This window comes from Erythrolamprus reginae, chromosome 1 (genome assembly GCF_031021105.1).
Source record: "Erythrolamprus reginae isolate rEryReg1 chromosome 1, rEryReg1.hap1, whole genome shotgun sequence".
In the NCBI taxonomy this organism is placed as follows: Eukaryota; Metazoa; Chordata; class Lepidosauria; order Squamata; family Dipsadidae; genus Erythrolamprus; species Erythrolamprus reginae.
Window position 1 is genome coordinate 79,065,929 of NC_091950.1, and position 12,356 is coordinate 79,078,284.

At 35.2% G+C, this 12,356-nt stretch overlaps 1 protein-coding gene across 4 annotated transcripts in view; it reads right to left on the minus strand.

Moving 5' to 3' along the window:
• The window catches only part of DPH6 (diphthamine biosynthesis 6), a 277,224-nt gene that overhangs the window by 149,874 nt on the left and 114,994 nt on the right, over positions 1–12,356 (minus strand). For all 4 annotated transcript variants that reach the window (XM_070756244.1, XM_070756252.1, XM_070756261.1 and 1 more), the window contains 3 exons: positions 11,654–11,798; positions 9,869–10,000; positions 4,344–4,473 (listed from right to left, as the gene is read on the minus strand). In XM_070756244.1, the coding sequence (XP_070612345.1) occupies positions 4,344–4,473; positions 9,869–10,000; positions 11,654–11,798 (407 nt within the window). The remainder of the gene's footprint in view (positions 1–4,343; positions 4,474–9,868; positions 10,001–11,653; positions 11,799–12,356) is intronic.

Sequence of the window (12,356 nt, forward strand, 5' to 3'; positions counted from 1 at the left end):
TTCCTTACTGGGTGAAAATAACAACAACTGCTAATTTCTTTTTCCTCTGTAGCCCTCAGCCTTCCTTTAATATTCCTGAGCGTCCCTAATTCACTAGAGCAGTTTTTATGGAGCAAAAATGATAATGAAAGTTTTAAATTATTTTAGGATCTTAAGGTTTTTTAAATTATATTAATTGGATTAGATGTACTACTATGTTTTTATATATGTTGTGAGTCCTCGGAGTGGGGCGACATACAAATCCAATAAATAAATAAATAAAAAATAAAAAGAGGCACCAAAACAATATTGAATTTGGTACAATATACATATAAAATATCCAACTAGGAATATTGGTCCATGTAACTCTTAGCCTTATTTATTGATTATGAACATAGTGTTTTGCATTATTATTTCCAGAATCCTTTTCAATGTGCAATGCTTTTTTTATATATCTTTATTTCATAACTGGAAAAGGCCTTGCTAAACTCTACCAGCTGAATGGTTTTCTCTGTCCCACTTGCTTTATAATAAAGGAAAAAAAGTAAAAGAAGAAAACTGAAAAAGAAGGACTGGGGTGATATGACAGCAATGTTCCAATATAAATCCAATAAATAAATACATTTGAGGGGCTACCACAAAGAAGAGGGAGTTAATCTATTTTCCAAAGCACCAGAAGGCAGGACAAGAAGCAATGGATGGAAACTAATCAAGGAAAAAGGTACCAGAGAACTAAGGATAAATTTTCGGACAGTGAGAACAATTAATTAGTGGGATGACTTGGCTCCAGAAGTTGTGTATGATCAAATGCTGAAGATTTTAAAGAAGAGATTGGGCAACAACTTGTCTGAAATGATTTAGGGTCTTGTAGTCCAACCTTCTTGAGCAGGGTCCCTTCCAATTCTATTATTCTATTATTATTACTATTAGTATTTTAGGAAAGCCAGAATGAGGATCCATAAAAAGTTATTTTCAACTGTTTTTTCATAGTTCAAGAGCAGTCCTCGGAGAGGGGTGGGATAAAAATCCAATAAATATATAAATAAATATATAAATATATAAATAAATAAATAAATAAATAATATTGAAATGTATACTTTCTATAGGTTCAAGCCTTATATAGAGAGTCTTAAAACTTAAATTCATATTTTTCTGGCTTCTTCTCAATCAATTGTATATTAAGATAACACATAGATTTTGTGTAAAGTATGGGGCATGATATTAATAAGAAACACGCTATTTATCTCAAAGAAATCTACAATGCAATGAGTTTCACAAAGATCCAATTACTAGAAAAGCTAAAAGCTATTACTAAATAAAGAGAGATATATCTTACTAAATGGAATAAGTAATAAAGCCCTCATCTGGAAAAAAATCCCAAAGAGATTCCTTCTTAAAAAAGATATTATGTAGCATTAAAAATATTTTAATTGTACAGTTCTTATTTCATTAGCTTTATACATTAAAATGCTTATTAAAAAGGCAGGAATGAAATATATTTAAAGATGATTTTAAATTAAGAGGAATAAGAACACTGCTGTGCTGAATTCCCTCTTAAAATTCAAGATGGCAAGTTCAGTAGAAGAGTATGCCTAAAGTATTTTTAAACCATATATTGGCCATGAGAAGAAAAAATATTCATAAGGAGATAGCACTATTTTCTAGCTCTACAAAATAGGGTGAATCATTTGAATTTATGAGCTATTCAGTCACAAGATAAAAAGAAGAAAAGGTGGAGAGAAAAAATTAGGTTAGGATTTAAATTATATATAAGCTAAAGCCAGCTTATATAAAGTAAAGCCATAGTGGCCACAAACAACTCCCATATCCTAAGACTATTAGTTACCACAGACACAGTTTAAAATACTAACAACACCCCTTGTACTCTAATTTTTAAGCATTGTTTTTCCTGATGAAAGCTTCTGGAATCTTCAGGGATATGAACACCAATGTGTAAATCCAGAATTAGCCCAATGAAAGTATTGTGTTAAAACCACTCTGGCACAATTAGAAAGAACTTTATTCTAAGGAATATATCCATATTACTGCAGTGACCTTACTTAATTAATTTGCTGCTTTAACAGCATTATTTTCATTATACTTTCTCTTCTGTTTTTTAAGTTGAAAACTGTCTCGTGTATTTGCATAAACAAAATTGTGAGGTATAACTCCATAAAGTAAATAATACATTTAAAAAGGACAGTGTACATGGTACTTGCTGTTTAGCAAAAGTAAATGGTGTGTAAAAGCTATTTGTTAATAACACTGCATTAAAAATTGTAGTGGAAGAACTTTTCTCATATCATGTTTAGTTTTTTCCTATTCACAAAAAGCGATATAACGTTAAAGAAGCTAATGTTGAAAAGAAATCACCTCACTTCCCATTCATTTTTAAGAAAACACATTTCTTTAGCATCCTTGTTTGTTCACTGAAGATTAAGAAGGATACACATGAATGAGTTTCTTCAATATATTCATGAAATGTCCCTACCATAGCGGAATTATCTGATAATGGCAGGTTATGAGAATAGCCAGTTAAAAAAGGAAACCTTTCCATTTTAACAATTTTCATTAGTGAAGCACAAAGAAGAGTATTTATTTATTTGAATTTATATGCCACCCATCACGCAGTTCAAGTGCTTTCAGAGATAGCAATATTGGGAGAGAACAAGATGGTTTCCAAGATGGACTTAGCTGATCCAGTGATAATGTCATTATTTAGAACTATAATCTTTCACTGAGGATTAGCTTTTTACATTGCTCTTAATTTTCAATCTGCACATCTTATCTTCTCTCCTGTAATTGAACATGCCTTCTTTATTAATTTAGCAAATTCTGTGCCTGATGCTTATCATGTCAGTCTCTTCTAAGCTGCTTTACTTTTTACTCTGCTTACTGCATTTGACAGGACAAAAATAATGGCGCTTTTGCCAAGTTAGAATGGAAAAAAAGCAGGAACACAACAATACATTGGCTGCCGATCAGTTTCCAGTCACAATTCAAAGTGTTGGTTATGACCTATAAAGCCCTTCATGGCACCGGGCCAGATTATCTCAGGGACCGCCGTCTGCCGCACAAATCCCAGCGACCGGTTAGGTCCCACAGAGTGGGCCTTCTCCGGGTCCCGTCAACTAAACAATGTCGGTTGGTGGGGCCCAGGGGAAGAGCCTTCTCTGTGGTGGCCCCGACCCTCTGGAACCAACTCCCCCCAGAGATTAGAATAGCCCCCACCCTCCTTGCCTTTCGTAAGCTCTTCAAAACCCACCTCTGCCGTCAGGCATGGGGGAACTAAGATAATCTTTTCCCCTAGGCTTCTACAATTTATGCATGGTATGTTTGTATGTATGATTGGTTTTATAACAAGGGTTTTAGCTGTTTTAGTATTGGATTTTTACATTCTGTTTTTGTCACTGTTGTTAGCCGCCCCGAGTCCACGGAGAGGGGCGGCATACAAATCCAATAAATAATAATAATAATAATAATAATAATAATAATAATAATAATAATACAGTATTGGGGGCTAATTCTGCCCACAGCCTGGAGTTCAATCCTGATGGGGCTTGAGATTGATTCAGCATTCCATCTTTCCAACATCAATAAAATAACTATTGGGGGCAATATGCTGGCATTGTAAATCGTCCAGAGAGTGTTGTAAAACACTATGGAGCAATAAATAAGTCAATAAGCTGTAATTCATAGGGAGATGATAGACCATTTTGCTCTAATTTTTTAGAACATGTTATTATTAGATCACACTTGTTAGCTAGCTAACGGATAATTAGTTCAAAATTATACTTCAATAAAGTAGGTTTGGGGGATATAATTCAGGGGTGAAATTCAGCAGGTTCTGGAGAATCTTTAGCAAAAATTTTGAATAGTTTGGAGAACCAGCAAATACTACCTCTGGCTTCCAGAGGTGGGTGGGAATGGAGATTTTGCAATATCCTTCCCCTGGAGTCGGGGGGGGGGGGATGGAGATTTTGCAGTGTCCTTCCCCTGCCATGCCCATAGAATCAGTAGGGAAAATTTTTGAATTTCACCCCTAACATAATTCAATGGTGGATGGATTCATTATGAAGTAAAGACCTATATGATGAATATATGATAACAGAATACAAGTTAGGTTCAGTATCAAAAGGTGGGTTTAAAAAAAAAATCAGAGATTCACATGCACTCTTGATGCAGCTGCTACAATAGAGAATAAAAGATCAGGTCTTTGAAGAGAGACATACAAAGAGGTGAAAGGAAACCCAATCCAAACACAGGGAAACCAAGTCTGAAGAAAAGTCATAAATAAAGCATTAGTAGCAATGAAGTATATTCCAGTGTACCATAAATATAAGGCAGCAATAGTATGAACCTACCTCGCTGGAGGACACAAATCAAATGCTGTCATATAGACTGAATTTATCACTGCAAAATCGGCCATACTCTTCATATACAGATGGACCAAAATAATATCTGTCAATGCCAATCCTTTTAAATTCATATGAGCTGCATGTGGAAAAATAATGCAGCTGTTAGACAGGAAATATTAGATTTGTACTAAAGGATACCAAGAATATATCTTTTTAAAAAATTCCCCTTGATCCAAAGCACAACTGAAGCTGAGAAACTTAGACAAATAGAAACTATTCTGATCAGTACAATTTCGTATATAGTACACTGGCAGATACATTGAATTTACTTCCTAAACCAACTTGATTTTGTTTGATCTTTAACATTAAACTAGTACAAATGAAGACATGTTAAATTCCGGTGGAGCCATCTCAAAACTATGAAGCTATCAAGGTCTTAATAAAATCTACTTCCTAATGAAATATACAATTTACTAAGCATTTGCTACAAAATCATCAAGTTAACTCATGGTTTTAATATTTGATTGTGTATTTTGTGAGTGTTTGTGTGTGTGTGTGTGTGTGTGTGTGTGTGTGTTTATTACTTGTGACTGAAGGTCAACAATGATGGATACATTTTGTCTCCTGCTTAAAACTGTTTTGTGAAATATTTTGCTAATATGTTTATTTGTTTAAAATTTATTCAACAATTATCTTTTGAACAATAGAAATTACACTTCCCACAAAAAATGACTCCAGACAATATGGGGATCTGGCTATAATAATGTGTTGGATGCAATGATTCCATCCAACACATTATTATAACCACATCCCCACATTGTCTGGAGTCATTTTTTGTGGGAAGTGTAATTTCTATTGTTCAAAAGATATAACTCATGAAGGAAGTACTGTATTCCTATAGTCTTCCATTGAGTAAGAGAAGTCTTACTAGTTGACTATTCTTTACACATCAATCTTTCAAAAAGCTTTTCCAGAAGACTGGGGTATCCTCCACAAAATGAAGCAGGTATTATGGGGACTTCTGAAAAGACAGAAGGAACAGAAATAATTTCCCTCCTTTTCATCTACATTTTCATCAGTCTGAAGGCTCTTCAATTTTGAAGGCATTTCTTCAAAGGATTAAGGCCTATTATTTTTCAGTCAGGAACTTGAAGAGCCATATGTTCATCATAAACACCACCCAGAAAATATAACTAATTCACTTGCCTTGTTACAGAATTGGAAAGAAAATTGCTTCTGACTGTCTACTTGATGGATTACCTTTTTGACTGTTGGAAGAACTTTATCTATAAATCTGCTTTAAAAACTAGAAAGCAGCCTAGTGAGGAACAAGTTACAAACTAAACCTTGTAGCCTTAATGTAGAAAGTCAGAACTAGACTAGACTAGACTAGGCTAGAACAGAACAGAATGTAATAGAATTCTTTATTGGTCAATAAACAAGAAATTTGTCATTGGTGCATATGCTCTTTGGGTACATAAAAGAAAAATATATTTGTCAAGAATAATGAGGTACAACACACTGATTGTCATAGGGTACAAATAAGCAATAAGGAAACAATATTAATATAAATCGTAAGGATACAAGCAACAAGTTACAGTCATATAGCCATGAGTGGGAAAGGTGGTGATAGGAACGATGTGAAGACTAATAGCAACAGTAATGCAGTCTTAGTGAATAGTTTGACAGTGGTGAGGGAATTATTTGTTCAGCAGAGTGATGGCGTTCAGGAAAAAACTGTTCTTGTGTCTGGTTGTCTTGGTGTGCAGTACTCTATAGCGTCTTTTGAAGGTAGGGGTTGAAACAATTTATGTTCAGGATGCTAGTACAATGAATGTCTTGTAATTTCCACTTTAGGCCATTAAAACTGTTGTGGTTAGCTCTGGCCCAGCTCCTGCCCCAAGGACTGTGGATGTGGGGGAGACATCCACATGCTGCAGGCCTGTTTTGCCCCCGGTGGAATCTGCTGATGAAGGCTCCTCTGACCAAGAAGACATGAGTGACAGGGAGGAGGAGAGTGTGGCAGACAGCTCAGAAGGAGATCAATTATCCAGCTCCTCCTTGGATTCAGAACAAGAGTGAATGATACAGCCACGCATGCGGAGAGCGATGCATAGGCAACAACAACTGACAGATTATTATCAAAGAAAATGAGGACACCTGTGGTTGGGTGGGGCTGTGGTAATTAGTGAGGCTGCTATAAATAGCAGCCTGTGGGTTTGGCCATTGTGGAGGATTATCTGATTGTTGTGTTTCATGACTGCTTTACTGACTTTGACCTTTTGTGTGCTGATTTTCCCCCGCTTTGAAACTAAACCAGAGCAAAGTGTGTTTCACTTTGTGAAAGAAGAAGGACTGTGAATTGCCTCACAGCTGCAAGCTAAGTATCACAGAACTGATAAGGGACTTGTACAAATTACCAGTTTGTTTGGAGACCAGTGCTCTTTGCTATACCAAAAGAGGGCTTAGGTTAAGTGAATTTTCCTTATAAAGAACATTGTTTTAAATTTTCAAACGTTTGTGTGTCTGAAATTTGTACCTGTGAATTTTTGGGAGGAGTCTACCAGAGAGCCCGACCGAACAAAAACAATTAGTTTTTCTACAAGGTTTATGTTATCCTCGTCTTTATGCCACTGTATGCAGCACAAGCAGGCAGAAAAGGCAATCAGACACTCTGATTTTTATAAGGAAAAGTTTTAACACATACCTGAAGAGTCTCAATTAAGTTTAGCAAAGAAACCTGGGGTGATACTTTTAGACTGTTAGCACCATAACTCACCTTTTTTTCTTTTTTTTCTTTTGAGAAGGCAAACTAAATATCCACAGGAAATGCAAATATTCCCTGGATCAAAATGCATCAATTCACCAGAAATGGGAAAGAATACTTTAGATGTAAATCATCTGCAAAGTCACCAGGCTTCTTAGCCTCCAGCCAGATAAAACTATTTTGGTTTAATGCTAATAATAAAAAAAGCAGGCCATCATGTATATTATTTGGACTGGCTTGGGTCATGAAAATATTACAAAAAATCAAGTAAGTGTTTTAGAGTTCCAATCTTTCAATTTACATCTATTATGCCCAAAAGATATATGTAGAACACTGCTCCTTTACCTACAAGGATGATTACAACCTCTGTGCTGATTTCTAGGCTGTTAGGAACTAGCTTAAGGGCCCTTTAGGAAGCCTGCTGCCTTTTTACCTTGCAAAATTGCTCATGCTTCCTTATCATTCTGTATTCAGTCATGAGCTCAGCTGCACAAGCCAATGTTAAGGTTTTATGAGCCAATACATCAAAAGTATTACGTACAAGAATACTAGCCTGCCCATTGCAGCTGCTGAGAACAATTTCCATTTTTATGAATGAAAAGGATGCCTGCATAAATATTTATTTATTTAAAACTGCAAAAATACAGGGGGATTCAAAAGAAAATAGAAATGTTTTGCTTTATATCTCAATATCTTGTAAGGGCTTGATAGTAAGAAATCCAACAACCACAATTCCCAAGACATCAATTCTTTGCTTGCGTTAAGTAAATGAGATTTAGAGCTACCGACCTAATCCTAGATGCCAAAATCAACCACAGCAACAGCTTTTTAGAGAACTTAATTTAAAATTATGATAAAGGCAGTTCAGCTAACAGAAAGCGGACAGAATTGGAATGCACACACAAAAAGATAAAAGGAATGAAAACAAACTCAGCTGCCCTGTATAACCAGATCAAAGGAGAACATAAAAGGAATTCAGTCTAATCACAAAGGTAAAAAATGGATGGATTTAGACTGCAAATTTCTGTGACCAAATGTAGAAAATCTTGTATAATAATATTTCAATCAATAACCGTATGATGAATATAATAATAATAATAATAATGATGATGATGATGATGATGATGATGATGAATCTAATAATTCTCTATCAGTTGGTCATGGCACTTAGTAGAACATTCAAAATGAAAGTCACCGGAAAAGGCGTGGGATCTGCTGGCCACAGCAGTGGTGCCATTCCCTCTCTCTTGGGAATGGCCCCGAGTTTCCATTGTCCGGGGTTCTGGTCCTCCTAACTCAAAGAATTCACTACTGCTGGAATCTACTCACAAAGCTCCATCCAGGCCCTGCCCATTTCCTTAGGCCCAACAGGTTCAAGCTGTTAGATTAGATTAGATTTATTGTATTTATATGCCGCCCCTCTCCGCAAACTCGGGGCGGCTCACAACAATAATAAAAAACAGTACATAATAAAAATCCAATGCCCACCAATCTAATTACAATTTAAATTAGTAATTTCCTAAAACAATCCCAATATATATAAAAAACAGGAACAGTCAATCAATCAACAACACAACATGGGCAAGGGGGAGGTGTTTTAGTTCCCCCATGCCTGACGGCAGAGGTGGGTCTTAAGGGGTTTACGAAAGGCAAGGAGGGTGGGGGCAATCCTAATCTCAGGGGGGAGCTGGTTCAAGAGGGTCAGGGCCCCCACAGAGAAGGCTCTTCCCCTGGGTCCCGCCAGACGACATTGTTTAGTCGACGGGACCCGAAGAAGGCCGACTCTGTGGGACCTAACCGGTCGCTGGGATTCGTGCGGCAGGAGGCGGTCCCGAAGATATTCTGGTCCGGTGCCATGAAGGGCTTTATAGGTCATAACCAACACTTTGAATTGTGACCGGAAACTGATCGGCAACCAATGCAGACTGCGGAGTGTTGGAGTAATATGGGCATACTTAGAGAATTATATGTTCCCATATAATTGGGCAAGATCCTCACCAGGTATCTCTTCTGGACCTGGAAGAAGGTCTAGGAGTTGTGAATGAATGTGAATAATTTTTTCTGGCATAAAATTGTTCCATATTATTGTTCTCCAAGCTCCCTCTTATTCAAAAAGGCACATCTCACCTGAAACAGGGCTGTAAGATGCCTATGAACATCTGCAATAAGGTTGGAGAAATATTAGTGCTTCATCAACCTTATTTCATAGCATCTGTAACCCATTTTTGGTTAAGTTCATTCCCTGTAAAAAGCTAGCAACTCTCTATATAGCTCTCCTTTTATTTTATCTCCCTTAATTCTTCTGTGACCATGGGGAGTGATGGGATTCACAAAAGGAGAGAAATCTCATAGATGTAATCTGATCCACATCTTCAACAGTCCTCTTTTTCCAAATGGTGACCAAGGTTTCAAGTGGATTGTGCAGCAGACCATTAGGAACAGTCGCTAGCTTCCTTTGAAACCAAAGTTGATATATCTAATGGGTCCAGCCTCCCTGAAATGGATGGCAGCACTTGAGAATCCAATGATAATCAGAACCACGACAACAGAAACACCAACAGCTCTCCCAGTTTCAAATCAGAGTCATTGATCTGACAGGAACACCAGATGCAGTATGTGATCGCAGACCCATGTTGAGACTTTTAAAATTGCACTAAACACATTTAATTGATTAAATGCACTAATTACTAATTATTAAGCTCTTAATAATTTATCTATCTCTTCTGAAGCTTATACTACACTTCAAAATGACCAATAATACTACCTTGGACTGAGGAAAGGACATTGTTTGCCAATTCTTGTATGCTTTTTCCTTCCGATGGATGAAAGTATGTCCTTATGCCTGTTATCCATTGGTAACCTTTCCGAGACTTCCCAGAAAATTCAAGAGCTTCACCTATAAAGATTGAAAAATAAGGACATAATGAGAGAACCAATTTGGTGTAAGGATTAAGGCATCAGACTGTGAATTTTAGTTCCTCTCCCCTTTCCTACTATCATGTCCTCCTCTTTCCTCCTTCTCTACCTGCCCTTCTACTCTCTCTCTCCTTTCTCTCCTTCCTACCAGCTTTCATATCTTCTTTCCCCTTTCCTACTATCATCTCCTCCTCCTTCCTTCTTGCTTCTCTACATCTCTTTCTATTGGCTCTCCTTTCTCTCCTATTTCCTATTATATCCTCTACATGCTTCCCTGAGTGGATAATTCTAGTTACATTTAAAAAAATTATTTCTATACTTCAATCCAATTTAATAAACATGCATCATCTACTAAATATAATTATTAATACATTTCAATTTCATACCTATTACTCTGGGTGTATGTCATTAAACTTTGTCTAATTTAATCACCCAAATTACACTAATTGTTTAATTTTTCAATTAAATTTTAATACTATTGCTTACTTCCTCTGCTAGTTACTCTCTCTTGTTAAATAAATCTAAGCCTTTGTGCTTCATTCGTTTCTTTATTCATCATTCATTTTTCTTAACCCCGAGAGGGGCGGCTTACAAATCTAATTAATAATAATAATAATAATAATAATAATAATAATAATAATAATCACCATCATCATCATGCCCCAAAGAAAATTTCACAATTATTTATTATAAAAAATAATGTAACAATTCATATTGAATATCTTATATCTAACTTGATATCCTTTACAATAAAAAGGAAAGCAGATATAATTCAAATTCCAAAATTCAAACACATTAACTTCTTTCATTCATTATACTATATCTTCCCTTCTAATATTACAGATATATAATTTTAAATTTATTTCAACAAATCCAATTTGTACTAGTCTATAATATAATTATATTTTCCAAAGATTGCTTTTAAATAGTTTAAATAGTTATATTAAATTTAAATTCTTAAGTAAAACCTTTCATTAGCAATATTAATGTTAATTGTCATCATCAAGTATATTTATGAAAAGGTTCTGAATCTGAAATTTTCAAAAAATTCATGTGAAAAAACAGAATTACTATCATTCAAAATCTCAAATTCCCCAAAACTAGCTCATTTCATCCATTACAAATTGTGACTCAAAATCAAAATATTAATTATTAAAATAATGTATTAATAAATGTATTCCATTAAATAAAAAAAGAAAAAAATGAATCATTATATAACAATAAAATAATGATCAACTAGTCAGATAACGATCAACCATTTTTTAAATTTCCATCTTTTTAATCTCAACTTCCCCTTCTTTAACTTCTTTCATTCATTATTCATTATATTATATCTTCCCCTCTAATGTTACAAATATATCATTTTAATTTTATTTCAACAGAGCCAATTTATACCAATCTATAATAAAACAATATTTTCCCAGAGTTATCACTTAATTGTATACTATATATCTAATTTAAGGTATGGACTATACAAAATTACTGAAAATATTAAGTATTGAATGCTACATTGATGTTGTTAAAAGTAGTAGATTTTTTGTCTCCATGAGAAAAAATATACAAACAAAAATCTGAAAACTGCTACCAACTGTGATTAAGATGCCATAGTGATTAAGGCAAGTCAAAAACTTACTTTCTTGTGCAAAAGGTAGTCTTAAAAATTGCCATGTAATGCAAGGAGTTTCCTTTCTCTCATCTGAAGGTGGACAGGCACTGTCTTCAATTTCTTTTGTGTCACATGAACATTTCCCAGGCAGAATTTTGCCCCCAGACTGTGTCTGATTAAAAGAAACATTGCAAAATGGGTTATCTGCAAAATCTAATTATTGGATAAAAAGCTCATCAGAATAGAATTTTATAGAATTGTATTGGCCAAGTGTGATTAGACACACAAATAATTTGTCTTGGTGAATATGCTCTCGGTGTACATAAAAGAAAAGATAAGTTCATCAAGATTCATAAGGTACAACACTTAATGATAGTCCGGGTACAAATAAAAAATAAAATCATATTAGGAACCAGTCAATAAAAATCATAAGGATACAAGCAACAAACTTACAGTGATACAGTCATTAGTGGTAGAAGATGGATGATGGGAATAATGAGAAGATTAATAGTAGTGCAGACTTTGTAAATAATTTGACAGTGTTAAGGGAATTGTTTAGCAGAGTGATGGTGTTCAGTGAAAAACTGTTTTTGTGTCTAGTTGTTCTGGTGTGCAGTGCTCTATAGCGTCATCTTGAGGGTAGGAGTTGACACAGTTTATGTCGAGGATGGGAGGGATCTGTAAATATTTTCACCGCCCTCTTTTTGACTCGTGAAGTATACAGGTCCTC